The sequence below is a fragment of the Neopsephotus bourkii genome, unplaced genomic scaffold (assembly GCF_033783945.1).
Source record: "Neopsephotus bourkii isolate Nb327-2 ecotype Australia unplaced genomic scaffold, CSIRO-AGI_Nbou_v1 NB_1634, whole genome shotgun sequence".
Classification (NCBI taxonomy): Eukaryota; Metazoa; Chordata; class Aves; order Psittaciformes; family Psittacidae; genus Neopsephotus; species Neopsephotus bourkii.
The window spans coordinates 9689548-9713628 of NW_026902109.1; the positions used below are offsets into that span (position 1 = coordinate 9689548).

General features: G+C 37.5%; 1 protein-coding gene across 12 annotated transcripts in view; it reads left to right on the forward strand.

The window, feature by feature from the left end:
- LDB3 (LIM domain binding 3) overlaps positions 1-24081 on the forward strand; it is a 127468-nt gene that overhangs the window by 68634 nt on the left and 34753 nt on the right. For 9 of the 12 annotated variants that reach the window (XM_061373719.1, XM_061373716.1, XM_061373723.1 and 6 more), the window contains exons 6-8: positions 7493-7662; positions 8631-8667; positions 23217-23252. In XM_061373719.1, the coding sequence (XP_061229703.1) occupies positions 7493-7662; positions 8631-8667; positions 23217-23252 (243 nt within the window). Of the gene's footprint in view, positions 1-1336; positions 1541-7492; positions 7663-8630; positions 8668-12531; positions 12672-23216; positions 23253-24081 lie in introns of those variants that run through there. The other 3 variants (XM_061373721.1, XM_061373725.1, XM_061373728.1) reach the window with 2 other exon arrangements.

Below are 24081 nucleotides of genomic sequence, written 5' to 3' on the forward strand. Positions count from 1 at the left end.
TCTGGGGCTAACCCACAGGAGACAGGCACAGTATTGTTCCGTTGCCAACCAGAGAAGCTGTTCAGCCACAGGAAAAAAATCAGACAAAGACATTATATTAGCTGATAAACTTTTGGTGTAATGGTTTCAAAATGAAAAGGAAGAATGTTCCGATCAAATGGGATTACATTTTGAGATTTTTTCTGGGGGGGAGACACATAACCATTTCCAGCTTTTGGGCTCAGTTCAAAGTGAAACCTTTGTGAAATACCCATTATTTCCCAAAGGACAGAATTATCCATTTTGCCAAGTTTCGTGAGCATACAAAATCTATACTGCTGGCATCCTGCTGCTGTCAGGATAGGAACAGCAGACTAGAGATTCATCTGATCTCCCATAGGCTGGGGAAGAGCATGTGCTCCAGTGACTGACAGCTGAGGTTTAGTTTGCTCATTGAAACTTCAGGAAATAGTCAGTCCTAACTTTCAGGCTAGAGCATGGACAGCTAGGCACTGCAAGGAAGCCAGGGGCTCTTTATTTGAAGTCTGACTCATTCTGTTGCAATGGAAGCTTTGATTAACTTGCTTATGGCTCATTTTCTCAAATAAGTGTCCTTCCTTATAAATGAATCCACTGGAAAATATGGTGGCTGCTCTTCCAGCTGCAGTTCTGTTGATTGCAATGTAGGATATTTTGATCTGAGGCTGAGCATTTATCATGCTCTGGCAACACTTACGGCTGGTTGTACTGACATTTTGGGAAGATTAATTTAGGCTTTGTTAGGAAAGCTTTGAAGATTAAAAGGCACAAGTACTAAATTTCACTATGATTAATAGTCCAGACAGAAAGTATTGGAACCTTCTAAATTATAGATGACCTGTCATCTGTTCACCCCATTGCATTCTGTAGCACTTCGTAAGACCCTTCTGAATGAATGAATGGATGAATAAACTGGAAATTGTCTGCAGTATGTATGGGCGTGCATATATATGTGTGTGTGTGTGTGTGTTTATATACCCTTACGTGTATGTATGCATGTAAGAACAGAATTTTAATATATGTAAGCATCACACAAATACTTAAGGATTTGTCATGAGCCTTTATACAGTGACAACTGTTTCACCTTTTTGTCTCTTTATACTTGAGCCAACACAAAAATGTCACCCACTAGCACAGACAGTCTTTATCTGTTACTTTAATGTTGTCTCTTACCCTCTGATCAGAAGCTTTTGTGGTGAGATGCCATGAACAGACATGCACGCTCCTCTCTTGGTGCTTTTTTCTCTCACTTAACTGTCACACCTTTCTCCTTTCTTCCCCTCCCTTCCCTGTCGACCCTCACTCTTGCATAACCCAGCACGGAGTTCACGGAGCGGTTCAACCCCAATGTCCTGAAGGACTCTGCCCTGTCAACACACAAACCCATTGAGGTGAAAGGCCTAGGCGGGAAGGCTACTATAATTCACGCCCAGTATAACACCCCGATCAGCATGTATTCCCAAGATGCTATCATGGATGCCATTGCAGGCCAGGCACAAGCCCAGGGTGGAGAATTTGCTGGGTAAGGTTATTTCCTTGTGTGTAATGGTGTTTTTCTGCATGATGCGTCTAACAGTCCCTGCACGCATGACACAGCAGCTCTTCCTGGACCTTTTTTTTTCTTTTGGAGTATCTTACACATGAAAAATACAAATTGTGCCTAGACAGTGTTTGAGGGCACTTAATCGTTGTGAAGTTAAAAGGATGGGTAGTTGGAAAATGTAGCATTTCTCTTTTGGTATTCTTTCTAGAACTAGTGAACTCCACAAAACTGTATCTAGTGCTCTATAAATGACATTGGATGAATTTTCATCTATGATGACTGTGCTTTGTAATAAGAACTGCATTATATGCACGACTCAACAGAAAAAGGGAATGGAATTTTTACTGATCCACAAAGAACACAAAATATTTATTTAGTATTGGCTACTGTTCTGTTCTTCAGAATGGAGTGTTATGTTGTATTATTCCTAGCCCTAGTTCACATGGTGTACATGTGTCTCACACATATGCTTTGGACTATGGCAAAATCCATTGATCTTTAATCCTGCTTTTCTAATGCATGTTTCTGGTAATCTTAGCTGATCATCTTATCCTCAGTTGTGATGACTAAACTGAAATTACATATGTGATGAATGTAGCCAGGTTTCTCTCCTACTTGGTATCTTTCTACCCTGAAGAGAACTTTCCTTCTTTTCATGTGACAAAATACAGGTATAGTAACACACTTTAACATAGTTTTGCAGTAAGTTAGCTGCAGGCCTGTTGAACAGGTAGATAGTTTTATGTATTTGCTTGTTCTCTCTTTCACTGGCCATTTCTGATTTTTTTGCACCAACATCATTCTGTTCATTGCAACTCTCCCTAATGATGGTTTCCAAACAATACCTTTAGCTGGTTTTGACCATGACATGGTGAATCTGCACAGGGGTATGTAGAGTCGTTCCAATTAGCAAAGTACAGTGAAAAAAGTTCATTCTATCTGTGTTCTTTATAAAGGTTCGTGTGTTTCATAGGCATGGATTATGAGAGACATTTTGTGATATATTGTCATTTTCTACTAAACGCTGTAACATTGTAATGGGAATAGCAATGTTTAAAAGTTTTACCTATTTAAATGGCTAGATGATTATAAAGTTGCTCTACTGAGCATGTGGATCCTTTTCATTTTCTAAACAGCACATTAAAAGAATCTCTGAAATGCACTTCCAGTCGCGGGAGTGGCTCTGCTGGACTGGAAAATGTTATAATCTTTTCCCACCAGTGGAAGAGATCAAACCACCCTGTGCTATGGGGAGCAGAAAATGCCCTTTCTAGAAAATCGCAGATAGACTGAGAGAAGGCCAACGAGTGCAACTAGAGCTGGAAGACCAGCACACTTACGAGGGGCAGGGATTTGTTTTAACATGCAAAATTATGAAGTAACGAATCTGAAAAACTAGAGGGGCTTGAATCATAAATCATAATGTGGTAAATAATTATATTGGTATATACATATATCTTGAAAAGAGTTAAATGAATGGATACATAGGTAACAAATAAAAAATGGAGTTTCAGGGACTGTTGAGTCATTGCACCAGTCACAGCAAGAGCTGTGTTGAATGCCACTAGCAAAAGCTCTGTTCTAACTATTTATTCTCATTTTGAGCATGGAATCCAACTATTGCATGGCTGGTTTTGAAATGATTATTTCCATTAATCCTTTTGTATCAGGCAGTTCCAGAGGAACACTAATCTTTGCAGACAACTAACTCCATGACTATGTTCTCCCCTGTAATGTTGCAGAAAAGTTTTTCTTCAAGATCCAGTACATAAACTACTGTTTAAGCTTGTCCTTAATTTTGGAATGCGACCCCTAAGCCTGACATTCACCTGGCCCCAGGATAAACTAATGTTCCTATTTTTATACATGGTCAGATGCAGGGGAATTTCTAAATCTACTGTGCTGTGAGCTACAGCCTGTCTTGTAACTTCTGGATTTTAAACTGGTTAACAGTGACTAAACAATTTTCTCAGTAGACTATCTTATTACAATTAACACAGCATTTTTGGTCTAGATATAAAGACAAGGTCTGTGCTGATGTAACGGCCTACCCATTGACTGATAAGCTTTTAATTAAACCTGTAACTCATTTCCTTAAGGTGTTGTTTTGACCTTTGTAATATTCTGAACTTTAATTTGCTGTGGAAACCAAGGATGTTCTTTAGTTTGCTTAGCTGATAGAGTCTGATTGATTATGCTTATGCAGACGTATTTGTCTGAGAAGACTGTCATGTAAAAGTAGACCATTGTGTACTGCTTCAGTTTGTCTCAATTCTCTGCCTATGATTTGGTCTCAGCATTTAATTGCTCTTCTTTGGGCTTTTCATTTTGCATTTGAGATAAGCCCTGAAGCCACAGGGTGATGGTAAGCATATTCAGACTGCAGATCTAGAGGGCTTCTGTTCTTTGTGGCAGACAATAGCTGGAAATGCTGCTTACTACTTTTATCAGTGATAAAGAGACAGGCTTAGGATAGGAATTCAATTTCTAGCTTGACCGTTTGAAACTAGTGATGTTTTAATTTAAGTTAGTGAGATCAGAATCGGGTTCATGTCACTTAGAAAATATAACCCACAGAAATTGAAAACACAAAGGAAAGCATATAAATTATTTCTACTGCAGTTATTCAGATCTCATGCTGGAACTTAAAATTAGAAAAAATAGAATGCCCTGACTTTATATCTTTTCTACTCTATGTTGCTTTGTTTTAATTGATTTTGCTATACCAAGAGCCAAGAGTTGCAGTATAACTATGTGGTCAGTACATTTCAAGTACATTTCTGTCAAACATCTTCTAAATTCTGTTATGCAGTTTTAACCAAATTCACAAGTCATATAAGTATGCATAAATCCTGTAACTTTGTCGGGATTAAGATCTAACAGTTCTAGTAGCAGGATCAATAATGTGATTGCGCAAATTAAAGTCTCATGTATCCTCTACAGTAAATCAACTTGGTTAGATAGTTTACCAGTCTAAATGAACTGTTTGTTTGTTGAGTTAATTTAATTTAGACTGGAATCAGTCTAATATCTGAAGTCACAATATTTTATCAAATGTCTGCACTAGGGGTAGAACACTACAGTGTTGCTAAATTTCTACTTATGTACTTAAATCTGAATAATGACTCCAGGGATTGATTCACATGGTAAGCCTTAGTTTATAATGAATTGCAAGGAAAAAAATCACATTGCTACTTATTCAAAGAGGTTTGACTATCTTTAAAGCTTGTTTTAATGTTATTAGTGTGTGACTTGTATGATGATGTGAAGAAAGGGGACATTTTTCTATTGACACCTACTGAAATAGCTTATAATAAGGAAAGTCCTCAAAAGCTGTTATTTTTTTCAATAACATCTATTTAAAGTAATATGCTTAAAGATACATGGTATTTCTGCACATACACACCCAGATGGAGAAGAAATTAAATTAAGAAGAGGTATAACAGAGGTATTAACATGGTTATGTTCATCTCTATGCTGCCTGTAAGAATGAACTGTCACATTTAGGTTTATTAAATGATGGTAATCAACGATGCGCTCTATTTTACACTTCCATGCTGAGTGGCTTATATGGCCTAGTTACTCATCTACAATATAATTATGATTTTAAAAAATGAAAAAGGCCTGTTGCATTAAAGACAGTTGGAAATATTCCAGTGTATTTAGTTCAATTTATATGAGCATGTTTCACTCTGCTAGGGAAGGTTAATTCACCAAGCTCCATTTCCTGCCTTAATCATCTAGCATAAGGATATTAATGTCATATTAATGCCATATATTGCTACTGTGAAATTTGTGGTCCAGCCTTTAGCGTTTTTTAACTACCTTTGAGCTAATGACATTATCTATGCATACACTTTTACACTGCTTTTTTTTTGTATATTATAGAAGATAATATGTCATAATAGAAGAACAAAGCATTTCAGCAAGAGGATTTAAACACAGGACTTTGAACTGTCCATGACTTGCATGCTGCTGTTGCAGTCTATGGTTGAAAAATCAGCAGTGTTATCTATCTAGTGGTTTATTATCCACCCTACAACAGTCTGCAGCTGTGAAATTTGCTATCACAGCAGGTTTTTAAACTTCAGTGGGGTTAAAAAGTAAGTCTGGGGATTCAAAGTTAACTGTTGGCCAAAGTCAGGCAGTTGCCTATGACAATATTATAGGGTAAGGTCCTGTCTGCTTTTTAGCCAGTACCAAGACATAGGCCTGAAGTGCCTCCATGCTCAGGGACTTGTTTATGTAACTTTTATTTTCTGTGGCAGAGCTTAAAGTGTAGGGTCAGGCTTTTTTTAAGCTATGCTCCATCACATAGGTGATTGTGGTGAAACATATAAAAGAAAAATAACTGGGTTTTGTACTCTGGTGGATCCTCAAGGAAGTGAGATGCATTTATCAGGGGGTTATGAGGAATATAAGTATTCCTCTAAGAAAAAAAATCCTGTAGCATATGTATATAAACACACATCATGGCCCAGAGCCCCTTCCAGTCTTACTCAAAGAACACATCCTGCGCTATTGTTAGGTGCAAATCCATTAAAAGAGCATCTATGACACAGTGCTGAAGAAGAGTGTGTCAGCTGGAAATACTGATGTTTACAGCATGACCTGGTAATAGTTTTTTATGACAGTAATTGCTGTACATAGGACATCAGACATGCTTCTTGGCTTTTTCATGATTCCTCTCAGGCTTTCAAACCCAACTTCTCTTCAGATTTTTTCTGTAAAATGATAACTTAGAGAACACAAACTTTGAGTTAACAAGAAAGCAACTTTTATAGCAGGTAACTGCTCCTGGAATTTTATGGCAGTGACTTAGCTGGAACAAATGGCCCTTAATTTTTAAGCCATTTCACAGTTTTGATGAAGTTGAGCATGCTGCTTGCAAAGCTCTGTATGGAATAGCATATTAAAGCTGTTACAATAAATCACATGCTTGAAAAATAGATCTTGTATTTACAGAAGTCATGGAGCCAGGTTATGCCAGGCAAACATCATCCCCTCAGCATATATTTCTGCAGCTCTGTTAATTTTAATTGTATGCTATGCAGAAGTTATTTTCACAGGGGGAAAAAAAAAAGGCTGTTAAGTTACTAAGTCTGTTTCTAGCTTGCATCATGAATCAGAGACGTTGCGACACTTGTGCTACAGAGGTTGGTAGCTTTGACTTTAGGTGTGCAAAATTGGGATTCTCTTCTTGGATATATCACTTTGCAAGTTCATACTTCAGAGATGTCATAAGACTCTGAGGTACATTCTGCTGTTAAAAACTTCAGATACAAAATATGTATGCAAGTGGAGTACGGAGTACAAGTATAGACGTCTTACGCTTCACATGTTTAGTAGACAATGAATCCAGAGTTATGGCAGCTGAAAGTTTAACTCAGAGTTTTGAAAGAATAATAATCTCTAGAAAATTTATAAAAGCCTATCACATTATTTTTATAATGAGATATGGGTTTTATTTCTAATTGCATCCTTAAAAGATACTGGCCCCAAACTATAATAAGACATAACATAAAACAGTATCAACATGAAGCTGTTTTTACAAGAAATAATATAGGACAAGAATGCTCAGAGGAATAAATGGTTTTGCCTGGCATACTCTCATTTGCCACCACCCATTATTTTAACCACTGTAAATTGGTGGCTGCATTGGCTGAGGAATCATGAACAGACATCTCCAAGCATTTTCACACTGTTTTGAATATGCAGATTTGAATGATAACAGGCCATTTCAAAGACAGAATGAGCCACAATATTCTTCATTCACATAAAATCAATCTATGTGGGGTGTTTTTGAAAAATGGTGTTTTCAAAGACATGTTTTAGATTGCTGTTATGCTGGATGAGGAGCTAAGACCAGAGAGAGGTTGGGAAGACAGCTACCATGTGCTATTTCACAACGTTTCACTTTCTGAATTGCAGTACCCTTCCTCTTAAAGATCCTCACGTAGACAGTGCCTCTCCGGTGTATCAGGCTGTGCTTAAAACTCAGAACAAGCCTGAAGATGAAAGTGAAGACTGGAGTCGCCGTTCTGCCAATCTGCAGTCCAAGTCTTTTCGCATCCTTGCCCAGATGACTGGAACGGAGTACAGTAAGTGGAATAACAAAACATCCCCCTCATCTCGATTTTAGACTCATGTTTTTATTTTCTTAGGCCAGTATTAGCAATTGATACTCAAGGAAGACTCACATCCAGTGTATTGTCATTGTCAGTGAGGGCTAAGATCCGAGAACCTTGGGTGTAACTGGAAGGAACTGTGAAATCAAAATGTTTAGTCTCACTGATTACGAAGAAAATTCTTTGATCTGCCGTGGGTCTCACCACGGAAGTATAACAGACTCTACAGTAATAGAGCATTTGGGACCCCATAGTTCTTAGCTACAAATCATATCTCTGCAGTATAATCTTTCATTTTCCAGCAGCCTAGACATACAAAGCTGTCCATTCGTTAGAGAAGATGAACAACTTATATCTCTTGTCACAGTCTTATAGAAGTGACATCCAGAGGTCAAAAAAAAACAATCATGGATCACTACTTGTGGTGAACCTACAGCTATATCCTGTTACCTGAACCCAGAACTGCTGTGAATGTCCTAGGAGCTTGAACTTTGTTGCTTGTGCCTGTTGGAAGTGTTTTTCTGACTGCTTGGTACTAACCTCAGAGCTTGTTTCTGGCCTGGACAGAAGGAAGTTCAGGGACTTTTCCCACACCAGGGGGGAATACTTAGTATTTTCTCATTAAACGAAATCTGCTGCTTCTTCTCATGCTTTCCTGCAGAACAGGTGGCCCTCTCTGTAGGATCATTGTCTACAGCTGTGAAACATTGCTAATAAATGAATGAGGAAGTATTTGCAACAGCTACTTTCCTACTAATGTCTTTCCTAGCTCTGGGGGCTTGCTTCTCTTCATGGTGTTCTTACAAAATCCGCTGCTGTGAAGTCAGCATGAATGTACCTTTACATATACTTCTAAAGCACTTTAAAATTTCATCAGAAAGCAAATTCTTTCCTTCTTTCTTTCCTTTCTTTTTCAACTGCAATATTTTTTTTGCCTGCAGTGCAAGATCCAGATGAAGAAGCCCTGAGGAGGTCAAGGTAGGCAACTCCTTGTGAAAAATACGGTTTTCTACTTACTGATAACCAGAAATGTTTTAAACCAGCATTAATATGAATGTGCATTATTATATTTTTGTCTTCAAATTTTCTAATACATTTACTTAAGTCACTAAAAGTGCTATTACTGAGAGGCATTTGAATGAAAAGGATAACAAAATTAGCACGTTTCTAGGAAAAACAGTGCAAAACTCCTAAAGTGTGTGTCCAAACCCGAACACCCTCTGCACATGCAACTTTTGTATACTTCACTGGGTCTGTGAATGCAATAGTTCCTAAGACCAAGCCTTGTGTAACTACTTGATTGTGTAACTGGATGACAATGTATAATGTTGTGATAGCACTGAAATTTGTGAGCAATTTATTTGGATGACCCTGTGAGTGACATTTTATTCTCCTGAAAAGATACTGTAAATGAATTGTTTCCATCTGTATCCATAATCACTTGCTTATGTCTTGCTTGGAATAAATACAAACTTATTTGTAGGATGTGGAAGCACAGGACTGCTTTTGCTAGTGGGTAGATATATTTGCTTCATATGACCTACCCAGAACACTGAAAAAGTGGATATATTCAGAGGTATAATAAGGAATTACAGATTTATCATCTTTGCATTGCCAGGAAAATAGATACAGATTTATTACAGATTTTTTTTGTCAAGCTTAAAAACTGCAGTTGAATGGGAGTGTCCTGCATGCAAGACTGGTTTTCTATTTGCATACTTCAAATCCCTGTATCACGTTAGCTACTCTGAGCTGCTGGCTGGGTTTGTGATGGTTTTGATACTCAATCCACTTATTCCTTTTTCTAATAATTTTTTTAACAGCCATGTGGTTTCCATAAAGGTTCTGAGCTTTTGATCTCAGTGCAAGTTACAAATGTTGAATCAGTGAGAAAGATGTCTGTCATCTTTGCCTGTGAAAATACAAGTATACTTTCAGTTTTGTGTTTGCTATAAACCTTCCATTGCAGTTCACTGAAATTTATGGCTAGGTGCCTGAACATCAGGCTTGGTATTACATCCCTAAGGGATTTATTTCTTCTCTCAAATGTGCAAGCTTAATTCTGATTAAATATATTGTGCATTATCTGGTTTGATGTAATGGCATAAATCCAAATCCTTATGATGGGATTTGAAACATTGTGCTGAATTTAACAGACCCTATATATGTCTGGGAGTAGTCTGCTGTTCTAAAGAAATAATCTTTCTAGCTGTAGTCTGTGGCTTTGGAAAATAATAGATATTGGAACATAACATGGTATCAGATACATTGAAAATAATTTTCTAGTAACACATCAACATGTGTAAATTGCACGTTCTGTTCAGTGTAACTGAAAATACATGACTATATCCACTGTGCTTCACTTATTTTTTTGCAGTCTTCAGGTATCACTGTTACCCTTTTTTCAACAAGAACAGTTATGGTTATAGCTAGGCACAGCTGCATTACCCAGAGAGATTCAAGGGCATTAATTGGTAGTAGAAGCAGAAGGGAATATATACTAGGTAGTTACACAGTGCAGATTGCATGAGTTCTGGTGAAAGGAATTAAATGGGGTCTCCTTCCTACCTGATAGTGCTTGCCCATCTTGGTGGCCTAATGCCTCAAACCATTGCACATCCTCCACTGCAGATCTCACAGCAACAGTCCTGGTTATGCATGCATATATCACATACCACTCTCTTGGGCATACTGGACCCCCCTTCTGTTTAACCTTTTTGCAAGGCGCCTGGCACTTTTGATTCTGTAAAGGATAGAAGGATCTGTGTCAGATGCATAGAATCTGTATTTTAACTCCGCTCTTCCAGTACAAAATGGAATAGAAACTCCTCTTCGGTATCTACTCTAGGTAGCCTGTACAACCATGCCTTCCTCCACACTTTGGGATCACCTGGAGGGTTTCCTGGGCTCCCAAAAGCAGGTTTCCATGGAACTGTGGAACCTGAGTCTTACGAGATTCAGCATGCATTAATCCCATGCTTTCCTGGCATTCTGGAAAAATCCATCATGTTACAAAACTCAAGCTGCCAGAGATTTCATAGGGTAGGAAATTCTGGTCTCTGGGCATGCTGCGAGCGATCTTTCTCTGGTGCTTTCTGTTGTCTCTCTGTGTCAGCTCATCAGTGTAATCGGCAAGGACTGCATGAAATGGTGATCAGGTTTCTTACAAATGATTGGGGGTGTGGGAAAGTGAGGAAAAAAAACCCATACAGCTGAGTTTTGGTGGAACTGTTTTACACACAAATAGTCGCATCTGGATTGCTGCTTCTAACTTCACAACATATGCTCTGAACAGAACCTATAAAGCTCAGGAGTTTTAAGGTGGCAGAATATTCCTTTCAGTTAATGAGTGCACTGCATGATTCTCCTTTGCTCATGCTACTGCTATTCTGAAGGCACGTGTAACATTATAACTTGCTATGAAAACTTTCCATTGCTGTTGTGATGATTGTTACGGAATATTTTCCGGAAAGATGGTATCCATTTCAAGCCAAACAGATGTTTCTGAATACTTTTTCCGTGATTGGAGGGGTATGTCTTTAAAACAGTGAGGGAATTCTTAAATTTCCTCAAGACTTGCTGTAGCTAATACGCTCCAATGTAACTTACAAAAATGCCGTCATGAAGCTTCAACATTTCAGCTAGGAATACTTTCTATCTTTGAATTTCTTAAAAGCATGAAAGATTGCTTGAGAAGTCATACATCAGGACTCCTTCAGGAGTGTTACTTGCATGACACTGTGTTATTAGGAACAGAAAATATAGAAATATCAGTGAATTTGTTGGCGTTTACACTGTGTATTGTTTTGTGCTTTCTTCAGCCTGAGGAGTAAAAGCAGCCCAGTCTGTTCATTTCTGTTTGGCTGGTTTCACTCTCAAGTTCTGCTGCATTAACTCAATTGCCTTGTGTTTTGGGTGTAAATAATGAGAGGAAAATTACCTTGTTTGCAGTGAATCAATGACATTTTGCAAATAACCAGGACACTTTATTTTCCATTCTGTTTGATATACTTCTTGACTGTGCTTGCATCCCCCAGTCTCCTCTTCCTGTTTTTATTAAAAAACAAAACCAAACCTGAATTTAAACTATAGAACATCTTGCAAAGATAAAACCTTGAGAGGTGCTGAACACTGCTTACAACTTGCTTGGGCACCCTAACTTGCAAGCGGAAGTAGCTAGGGGTATTGGCAGGAGGTGGCCGATGCTTCACAGGACTGTGCTTTGAAAATCCTGTGTTATTCTGCTTTTTGACACAAATGACCAGAAATACTTATGCAAATGTGAAGACTTGCATATGTACTCACTTGCATTATACTGAGAAAAGCTTTAGAAAGGTACTGCTGAACTGGTAGCTGGTGGTCCTTCCACGAAGGACAGCAGGATATATATAGGTTGCCCTAGGTATTACAGAATGGAAAATATCTGCATTCATTTTGCTTGTATGGAGTTAACTTTCACTGACTGCTCAGCTGGGGGTAGGGAGGGAAAAACTGAGAGAACCTGCTGGCAGGGAAACAATGGGATTTTACTGCATTTCTAGCAAAAGCAGCCCTGTATTACCAAGCACAAGTCAAAGAATATGAAGTTGCATCGAGTTACTTCTCAGAAATGAACAACTGCAGAACCTCTTGTGATGGTCCAAACGGGATCATGCAGCTCTCCTTGTGCTGATTGGAAAGCCAAAGAAAAAATCCAAATAAATTGCTATTGCCCTAGTTATAAGGCAGGGGAGTTGTAGCCATGGTCCCTAACCCCTTTCTTTCTCCCTCCCTTCTTTCTTCTCTGTGTGTGTCTCTCTCTCTCTCTCTGTCTTTCTCTCTCTCCCTTTCTTCATGCCACAGGGAAAGGTTTGAAACGGAACGTAACAGCCCACGCTTTGCCAAATTGCGCAACTGGCATCACGGCCTGTCAGCGCAAATCCTTAATGTTAAAAGCTAAAAGCCCACCTTTAGCAGCCAAATACATGAGACAGAGAATTACAGTAGAAAATTAACCGCTGTCCTGAGTTAGAGCCTAAGAGTGTCACACACAGAGGAAATACTTACTGCTAGGGCCTTTCTTCTTTTGAGTGCCTGTCTTCTGTAGATTCCTGTTGTTAGCCTGTTATCCATTCGCTGTCACAAAAACTGAAAATAATGATACAATCTGGTTCATGTTCTTCATTATAAAGTAGATTAGCTTTTGTCCTTTACTATATAAAATGTAACTTCACTAGACAGGAGAACATCCCTGTTGTACTCTCTTGACTTTAATTCTAGAAGAAAATGGGAGGGAAGTTATTGACAGTATTTTGTTAGGAGGAAGAGTAATGGGAGATTACTGAGTTTTACTGCTGTAAAGATAATTAAGTAGGAGGAAGAAAGATGAAAAGGAAAACTAACTGAGCCTGGCCTAGACTTTGCTAAATGTACAATATACTTAGTTTGCATAGTTGAATGATGCTGTTTGAAATAAGATATTAGCAGCATGAAGTGATATTTCTTCAATATATTATACTGGTAGAAGTCATTTGCTGAAACCATTGCTACAAGTTTTCTGTTGGAAACCTGAATTTGTCATTATATTAAAGCTAGAGATAGCTGTGGTTGCTCAGGATCTGTGAGGAAATGACATTTTACTAGAGGTGATTTAGGAATTAGAAGAATATATAGTTCTACTGGTGCACTAAAGTTTGTAAAAGCATCTGCAAGTTTTAAGGAATATGTAAGGTTTAAAGGTTTATGTTGCCCATTCTGTATCACTCTTGCTTTGACCCACATCTTTCTTCTGTATATAGCAGCATGCTCTCTGAAATAAAAGGTTTTAAAACCAAAATAAGTATGTGCCTGTTTTACAGATCACTTTATTCTGTTTCAAAACAATAACTGTTTCAGCTGATTATTGTGGAAGGGAAAGTTCTTCCTCTTTCAATAGAAATCTGGTCAAAAAGCTTTCTCCTATTGCCTATAATTATTATTGACTTTTGAGTTATCTGAATTAGAATAAACCCATCAGAGCAGTTGAAATAACAGCAACAGAAATGAACAAATACTGTATTAGATGTGAATGAGAACAAAGCATAGTTAATACATGTTAGATGACAACCTATTGATGATATCATTTAGCATTTCCATTTGAACAATACTAATTCTCTGGCAATGATTATTAATTTGTGCCCATGGTGAAGGCAGTAGAGACATTGCTGTTGCTTAGAATGGGTTTTCTTTGTTTCAACATTACTACGCTTTGCTTTTAAGCTGTGTCAGAAAAGATATGGCGAGCCTATACCAAAGGCCCCCAGGCTTTTCTGTTTTCTCATTGAAGTACACCAAGAGCAGTGTCACTCCCCTTTCTAGTTGATGCTCTGGCCACTAAATGAAACAAAAAATGCAACTCAAACTGGTTGTGGTTTCCACAGAAACACATGATGTTAGCCCTCAACAACCTGCATTAGGAGTCCTCAGCACTGACTGAAACAAAAGTTTCTGGTGATAAAACACTGCTCTCTGCAATGAAAGGCTGATTCCATTGCAGCCCTGCCTACAGCCCTCAGCATTTTATTTTTCCATTAACTTCTATAAACAGCAAATTAGGTACCTTTATCTGGTAGCAGTGATTCTGATCAAAGAGATCAGTGCCTGAGATTAGACTGAATCTCTTGCACTTTTTGCTGCTTTCAAACATCTGGAATTCATATCAGCAGTCCATATAAGAGCAAAGTTCACTCCAACTCCCTTTTTTTTTTTCTGCTTTATACAGAGGAAGAAAAAGCTACTGTTCAAGGAGAATTTTGTATGAACCAACAAAATATTGGAGTGTTTAAAGAAAAAAATCTAGCCATCATACTTAAAAAAATAGTAATTTTTGACTATTATTTAAGAGTAAATGAGCACTATTTCCTTTTAAAATGCTTTTCACTTTTCTTGGATAATTACCATAGCAGTTCTGTGAGCATGCCATTTAGTGCACAACATCCATTTGTATTCTCCTTATGGGAACACAGATTCTGATCATACCATCTTAGTAGTGCCTGTGGAAAATCAGCATAACTGCATGAAATAAGAGGAACATTTTAACTTTTCCTGAATGTTGCTAAGATCAAACTTTGATTCAGAGTGGTTGAATTTTATTTATATATGAGAAATTCTGATTGAATTTAACATCTCAATATTTTTTTCATAAACATCAAATGTACCTAAGTAAAAATCTTCCAGTTCTAATTTTCAATCAAATGAAGTGGTTTTCTGAATAAGTATTAATAGTATTTTCACGTAAATAGGAATTGTGAATCTTTAATGTTTTATGAACATAATACAGACACTACTTGTTTCAAATAGTCCTAGTGCATGTATTATAATGGAAAAGAAAATGTCTAGATTATATCAGTGTTTGCAGTTATTTTTAAAGGTATTTTTTAATAATCAGAAAAGCATAGTTTGATCAGATAAGAAATTAATGGAGATGTAGTTAAGGAACCCTCCCCCTTAGCTCTGCTTCAGATGAATTTAATCATAAAAATTGAGTATGTATAAGCCATGTAATCAGATAGGGAAATAGTTGTAATCCTTTTGCCTGGAGTACACTAAAAATAGAATCTAAACATGCTCCAAGCTTGTAAAATTTTAATTATTTATGTAATTAAAGGAAAAAAAAAGTAATTGAAAAAAAAATCTTCCAATACTTGGTAGCTTTAGGAGCTTTTGCAATGATAAAGACCTTTTGTGAAGGGGCTTTTACCAATCCCTAAGGCAAGGTTGTTTACTACAGTATATTTCTACTGCTTAGTCCAGTCCCTCTCAAAAACCTCCCAAGTAATGGGCTTTGTTAATTAAACTGTCAGGCAAATTTTTCTATGCAGTTTCTTGTTCATATTTTGACTAGTAATTCCCTAACTCCTCAAAAATTGGCCTTTTTGTTGTGATGGCGATCTTCAAGCCCAGTAAATGAACATTATAGATCTTTATACTATTAAGAGGTCTTGTTTTTCCCTCCTGAGTAGGGCTGGACTTTTTCTGAAAGGTGGAGAAATTGGGCTGGATTTCTCATTCTACAGCATCGCATTTCTAGAGAGTGTAACAGACATAGGCCTGATAAGAAATCATGAACAGCTTTACGAAACCACTAGCTTCATTCCAGCAAAAGGTCAAGTATGGCCTCATTACATCCTATTCTTAATATGTCTAGGCTTATCTCACTCTATGTTGCTTCTGATTAACCAACCCCATCTTGCAGTGTTTCTTGACCATTTGTAAAAGTCTGCTGCTTTGCCTAGGAAAATTATTCTCAGTTAATGATGGTGAGGCTTGAAATAGGTTCCTGACTGAAGACTTGATGAGTCATGTAATCCTCTGAAATAGCACTGATGATAGGCAGGTGTATCTGCCATGCTGAATATAATTTGAACCGTGACTGTTCTGCTGAGCAGAGGACAATGGTTGGTGACAATACTGTCTTCTAAATAGCCTCCGTGACAAAATTAAAGCAAAATGCAGGATGTGGATAGTGGTATTAATCCCCTGCCCTTCGCAATATTGCCAGTAAAGCATAGTGTTATAAGCATTTAATGAAGATACAGCAAAGCTGATGCCAGTAGGAAATCAAAACCAAAAGACCTTCCAGGTAAATCTGCTTGTCTGGTTATGACACAGGGAAATGCTCATTTTCTGCTGTGATATAAGAGCATTTGATACAAACTAACCTGTTTACTGAATACTGCTGCCTTGTATTCTACTCAAATCATCTCCTCCTCACCCTCAATGATGGTGCTTAGTGTGCCACAACAATACTGAGTGCATGCAGTGTGTGCTGATGGGACGTGGCTAGAGTGTGACTTCAAGAAAGCAGGCATGAGAACTTGATCTCTCTTCCTTTATTGCATGATAAAAATACAAAAGGAGAAAGGTTCTGTGGTGGCTCATTCCCTTGCTTCCCTCTTGTCATGCCTGCCTGCATGGGAAGGAGAATGAGCTTTTGCTATGTAACAAATGCAGAGGTCACTTTCTCTTCATTGCAGTTTTGCTCTCATTATGCACAACTATGTGCAGTGTATCTTCAGGATCAAGGAATACATATTTTAGGGACTACTTTATCACTTATGGAAAGTCCAACTCTTGCTACCTGAAGCCTTCTTCAGGGGCAGAAGAAGTTACACCTTTTTTTTCACTTGTGCACTTCGGTTCCCCAGGGACTGGGTTGATTTTGTAGCTTCTTTAGCAGTGTCACAGTTCAGTGACCAGGACTGTCATTCCACGTATGAGAAAATACATGGATACTTGCACAAAGTTTAGTTTGCAAAGTTAAAAAGCTAGAATTTTGGTATGGTATGTGGTAGTACCAGATAATGAATTTCTTCAATCAGCCTTTGACCAACTGCTTTCTGCAATATACACAAAATTTAATTGACTAAAATTTGCTCTCAGGCACAATAACATTCTTTGTTCTACTGCTGCTTATCAAAGCCATCTGACACCACCAAGTAAAGCTGAAGCACCTTGATCCCCTTCATTTGCCATAACTTCCAATGATGAGCATTGCTGACTTGGCCAATTGCAAGAACTCCCTATCTATATGCTAATCAGATCTCCAAAATCCTTTTGAAAGAGATACCTTATTTTTCCACAGCAGCCGCTGAAATAATGCAGTCTTCTATAGGTAGCTTTCTCATTTAGGGAACGTAGCTGCAGTAAATAATAATAAGTACATCAGTTCACTATATCCTGATCTTCACTTACCTTCTAGCACCCAAAGAGTGAGAAAAAGATAGTAAAAGTGAAACAACTCAATTGTCTCTCTGGAATTCTGAGTGAAACCAGAAAGGAAAACTGATCAACTATAATGCCTTTCTTCTCTTCTTTTCCAATACTCCTTGAAGTTCTGTGGGGAAAATTAACTTAGAGATCATAAATTCCTTGGTTTTAATTCAGTTCTCTGTAGAACCAACTGATCAAAGATGGTCACCATAAGACATGGTGTATCCACTTGAATGAACTCTCTTAAAATTAAAAGAGTGAGGCCTTCAAATGAAATCAGCAAATGCCATGAAGGTTCTCTGAAAATAGTTTATAGAGAAAGTAGTGCATAAGCTAACAGAGCCTGTTAAAGCTCAAGGTTCAGTTGGGTGGGCAGGGGGGAGGAGGATGGGTTGAGGGTACTGACCTATATTTAACATTTTGTCTTTACCATCTCAGTTTTCTGCATGTTTCTGTCTACCACTGAGCTTTTGCATGGGCAAAAATTAGCTTCACTTTTATTCCTATTGTGCAACTTTTAAGATTCTGGTATGTATCCTTCCACTAATCTAGATGGCTAACTAAGATACCAGTGCATAATTGCCACCTTTTTCTGACTACTCCCTTGCACTGCCTTCAGTCTAACAAGGAAATAGCAGTTCTTGCATGTAGCAGGCTTTTCAGCAGGCGTGTGTAACCCAAAGGTACTCAGCTGTGGTCTGTGGATCATCAGACTGGATCACAGAGCTTTGTTTAGGGTGAGCTGGGGAACTGGCAAATAGCATAGCTCTGGCACAGCTTCCTTTTACTCTGCTTCTAAATTGCATTAATGTCAGTAAAATTACCCTAAATACTAATAGCTTCCTAATAGTTCATTTCCACCTATCCGTTTGTTGTAGCTGAACCAGGATGTTGTATGGTAACAAATGAGAGAGGGAAGGTAAGAACATACGTAAGAGAATTTCAGAAATGAAATGTAGTCCGTGTTCTGAAGGAATGACAACTGCTCTAATTCATATCACTTACTTGGTTCAGGAACTGAATAGAAAATACATGTTACTGTATTTCAGATGCAGCTTCAAACTTAGGATAATACCATGTAGAGAAAGTATGAATTTTCTTATTGATGTGCACAGATTAAAAAGTAGCTGTAAAAAACTACCAGCTGAAATTGAGATCAATGGGCTCTTGTTCTCTCAGCTTCCCCAGAGAAAAGTGAAGTCCTGATGAGAAAGAACATTTCAGTGAAAAGGGAGTAACTTCCTTGTGTACAGTACCTACACGTGTTGTGCATTGTTGTCTATACTGGTCACAAATACAAATGGAAAGTCCTGATCCTGCATTCAGGTGTCTGAACTTTGCTTTTACAGTGGGGTTATCAAAAGTTAGAGGGAACCATTCGGATAAGTTGAATTGCACATTTAAGGCCAAGATAGGGAATAATTATCTGAAACATATCCCAGCTCAATTGCTCCACCTTTTGCAGTCTTTGATCTTATCAAAGTGATGTGTTTACCAATAAGATAAATTGGAGAACATATACTTGCATACCAAATATCATTGTGTAAATCTTGGAATCTCCAACACTGATGCTGCTGTATTTCCAGGGGCATTTATGCATTTATTATTAAACTGTTAAATAAAACAGCATACCAGTAGATGCCACTAAAATGCTTCCAGAGGAGGCATTTGCTTCGATTTTAGTGAGATGCTTTGATTGAGTTCAATACTACTTGTAGAAAGTAAGTTGCTGGTTGTTTTTTCTTCCCCTGAATATATGATAATACTTTTCCTATTCTGGGGCACTGTCTGCACAAATCAGGCTGCCTTCTGGGAGAAATGTATTTCCCCATTTTGGATGGAGGCATACTAGTAGGATATATTGCAATTGTTTTGGCGTGGGCTGCTCACATTCTTAACTACAGTGGCTGAAAAAGAGAGACTAGCTCTTCTATCCCTTTTTTCTGATCCCAAGCTAAAGTTTTAGCTAAACCAGCATGATAGTTGTCTCCTGTCCTCTCCAGTTAACTGCCTGTGATATCCTTGTGTGTCTTGTGGTGTCTTTGTTAAGATAACAAAAATATAGCTTAGAGGGAGGAAAGAAAAAAACAAACAGTCTTAATAGCTTTACATTCATCTGACCATGGAAAAATTCTCTGCTGCAAACACAGAAAGGTAGAAATAGCCTCACTGGATCAGAACAGCAGTTAATCTAGCTCAGTGTCCATCTTCCAGCAGTGTCAGTATCTTGTGCCTTTGAGACAAAAATGTTTGGAAGGCAATTACGAAATAGCTTTCACATAACTTTACTCCCAGCCACCCTATAAGAATTCTTTTTATAGTATTTTGTGACTTCTACTTCTCAAAAGGGAATTTTATTTGTAGGCAAACATGTTTTTATAAATGTAAGTACCTGTTAGGATGAAAGCTGTTGTAACAAGGACAAGTTCTGCAAATCCACAGTATACTACTAGAAAACCAGTTGGTTTTTTTAATTTCAGTAGATACAGGCATTAATAATCTCTAAGTCTTAATAACTATTTCTTCTTTGAAAAAAAGCAAGTATGTATTGGTAAGGTTCTATAGAATACTATTGGATGATCAATACAGGAAAATACTGGTTAAACTGAACAGTAATATTTATTTAAAAATCCATAATCACTTATTAAAGAGGATGAGCTGATAATTTAAATACTCAGCTGGGATTCAGGAGTTATTTCAGTTCTTTGCCCTGCTATGGACCTTCTCTTTGACCAGGAGCAATTCTAGTAAGTTTCAGTTCCTCATTTGTACACTGAGAAAAAGAAATTCTCTCTCCATGAGAATATGGAGGAACAAGTCAATTACAGTGTTCACTGGTTGCTTCAGTACTGAAAGAGTTCAAGGACCATGTGATCTCTCAGGATGCCTAATGTTCCTTATGTCATCAGGTCTTCATTACAGGTGAAATGTCTGTCTACAGCATTTTAATGGATCAGAGAGAAGCTATTCAAGAAAGTCTAGGTTTGTCATTCTCTAAGGAGAAAGTAGACAGAAGGTGCACAAGCTCCACCAAGTTTTTTTAGGCTCTCTCTAGGATCCTGTCACACACAAAAGCCTGGCTTGCAAATAAATTTTACATTTTGTTACTCAAACTATTACAATTCTTTGTTATTTCATTAACTCTGTCTTTTTAAGATCCTATCATGTAGCATATTTTTATGAGAAGGAAATGTTTAATTATTAAGTTATATACTGTCATTTAATAATTAAATTATATACTGTGTAATTGGGAAGACAGTATATTGCATAAATAAAACTTATTTAAGATATATGTTCAATATTTAATAAGTTCTGTGGGAGCTGCACTGTTCTCGGGGGTCATTGACTAAGGCCCTTCTACCAAAAGCCATTTCAGGTGCGGTCTAAAAGGGCTGTAGACAAAAAATAAATGAATAAAAATATTTAATCTCTCCCAGGTAGCTCGAAGCTGCTATCCACTACTGTCAGTTCTCTAACCAGTCTGTGTAGCCAGAGATTCAAACCACTTACAGTATTTTGAGCCAAATTCTTTCATGTTGTGAAGGTACCAACTTCACTGAGCCTTCCTCCAGGGGTGTATTTGACTCAAAAGTAAGATGAATTCTGCATTTAGTTTTAGAAAAAAACCACATTTGATAGTAAAGGCTGGAAATTCAATAGTCTGTTCCACAAAACACAGGTGTTGCCAGCAAGAGACACATCTGATCATGAGCCTTTCTCACTGTTAGACAAATGGGAATTAACTCCTGTTGACTGGGAAGAGTAGTAGTTTGTGGAAGCAAAACCATGAAGAAATATTGTGTACCTTTGAACCCAGCTTTCCCTTTACTCTCCGCTCTTCTTTTGCTTTATTCTGTGGAAGTATGTTTACTATACTTCTCTCCCTCTTTTTAGCCATCACAACTCCCCCCCTGCCTTTGTCATTCAGTGTTATCCTATGCTTGTACTCTCAGAGAAAAGTTTTATGTGAAATTCTGACTTCAAAGTCAAGTGACCTTTTCTTTTGCATTCTTCAGTATAGCCACAGCTAGTGGGGCAGAAATGTTTGGATCAGATTAATAGTAATGCTGTTACTAATTAACAGTAACACTGCTTCTGCCTGACCCTCAATTGCCTGCCTCTTGGTCGTGACTGTAATTTCTCACAGAATATTTGGTAACACTAGAATTAAACAAGGCTTCATTCTTTTTCAGGCTGTGACGGTGTTTTAACATTGTTGCATGATTATGGCACTTGGTGTACTAACGCTTCCTCCTCACACCTGCACAGTTTCTAATCCATCCTCCTCTGCCTTGTTTCACCCTGGCTTTCCTGTACCTGGTGTTCAAGTGAACTCATGGCTTGGTTACCTTAAAGATGGTGTTTGGTTTCTCATTGCTTTAGAGTGGTGCACCAATTGATCTTATTGATGCGTTTACTTTCAGGACAGGTTCTTCCATTCTGACCATAATAACATTCTTAGTCAGCCACATCTGAGGGTTATTCCAAATCTACTTCTGGGTTTAAGTCATATATTTTAGGGGTTACATTTGAGTTAGAGGTTTTAAAAATTAGTAGAGAACATGTATGCCCAAACCTTTGCTTATAAAAACTAGACTGTTTTTGTAACTTTATGGGAGCTAAACCAAGGAAATAGTATGTGACTGTACATAATATGTACATGTGCATACATAAGCATAGAAATGTGTTAAATATTACTAATAATGTGGAAAATATTAAGAATAGCTTTCCAAAGTTAATGTAAGACAGTAATTTAAGCCCAACAAATCTGTATAAATAAATGCATGTCCTAATTTACCCAACTGAACCTTCCTTCTGAAAAGTCTTTTGAAAAATAGGGATACATTTGCTTTGTGTTTTGTGATCCTAGATCCCAGTTAAAAATGTTCTTATTTCACATATTTCAACTTTAAAACATCCTGAAATTCCAGCACAATCTTTGAAATGGGAAAGGATGCAACCACCCACTAAATTGCTGAATACTAAGACCATCTCAATTACTAAACTGGATTTCACGCTTCGGTATTTTCATAAAGACTAAAATCCTTTAGCCTTAGACTCCTATGTCTTAACTTCTTACAGTACACGATTGTTTGCACTTAAACTGATTAGTTATTTTTGTAAGCTTGTATGTGTGTTTACAGAATAACAACCTAATTCTTTATCACTGAAATTGGGGCTGACTTACTCTTCACCTCAATGAAGGAATCATTTCACTTATTTCTAATCAGACTTAGATTGAGAAAACTAGCACTTAATTGTGTAGGGTGGAGAATGCTTAAGTGATGCCAAATATATATAATCCTTCTTATATGAGCCTTTGCTAACCATTTAACTGTTTAACACTTCCAAATGTTGGATTCTTGAGGACTGCCCAAATCTGATTATTTTTACCACTTGCAGTTGGTGTCAGACTGCATTCTGCTGAAATATTCTTGACATTTTCTTTTAAGGAGGAACTTACTAAAGTCAAAACTATGCCTGAAATTATATACATACACACAGAAAACGCTTAATTTGGAACTGTTAATTTCCCTTCCTTTTACTTTAATACTGAAACAAAGTTGTTTGCAACTGAGAAGCAGCATACAGTAAACTTGCATATTTGGTGGGTTTCACTTGGAGAGCTGAAGAGGTTTCTTATGAGCAACCACTCTAGGATGCTTTTTGCAACCAAACATTTCTCCTCAACCCATCTTCTTTCTCCCTGGGTTTTGTTTTTGTTGGTGGCTTTTTTTTTTTTTCCACCACTGGCAATACCATTTACTTTATTCATACTGTATCCCCTCCTTTCACAGAGACAAGGAAAATGTTGCTGCAGCATCAGAAAACAGGTAACTTTTGATATGTGTGTTTAGCTTACCTGCTATTTGGAGTTTACCTCTGCTTTCTAAATAATGTTCTTACCTCAAAAACATGGAGTTTGTACACTGTTTGAGCAGATGATGAATGTAGAGGTTTCAGCTACGTGGGTTTGTTAGGCATTTTTTTCCTTCAGAAAGCTCTGTGAGATGGAGCAGGTGGGGATTATATTTCTCAGAACTTACAAACCTAAAAAATAAGAAGCTTTTATCAAATGTTCTTGAAATATTGTCAGTTTGTGATGGAGTTTTAAGAAGAATTTCCAATTTAAGCTTTGTCTAGGTTGTTCGAGGTGTTTTTTAAAAAATAAGATTATCCTTGTGGTATATTAAGAACACTTATATATCAGATTCTTGCGTATCTGGATTGATCCTCAGTGGGTCATGTGGTTCAAAACATAGTATCTCTCCGAATGAGTTCTTCCATTTCAAAGTTGCGCTCTCCCAAAGAATCTCAGCACATTTTGCAGTTACATATAGAAATGTATTTATTTTTATTAGTTCATATACTAAAACACACAAGTACTGAAACAAATACTTCTTGAGTGAATCTGACCAATTGTTTAATGGAGCAAAGAAGTGCCTCTTTCTAGTTTGTCATGGAAAGAATTTTATAGCACTCCTTTCCTGCCTTGTTTATTCTCACCTTTTTCCTTTGGGGTTTTTTGTAAGACAACTCAGATTTGAACAAAGATTGCATACAGTTAAAATCCAAGTGCAAGTGTTAACATTACTTATGACAAGCAATGGCAACTGGCACTTGGAACAGTAGGGAAAATTTAGATTTATTTTTAAATTATGT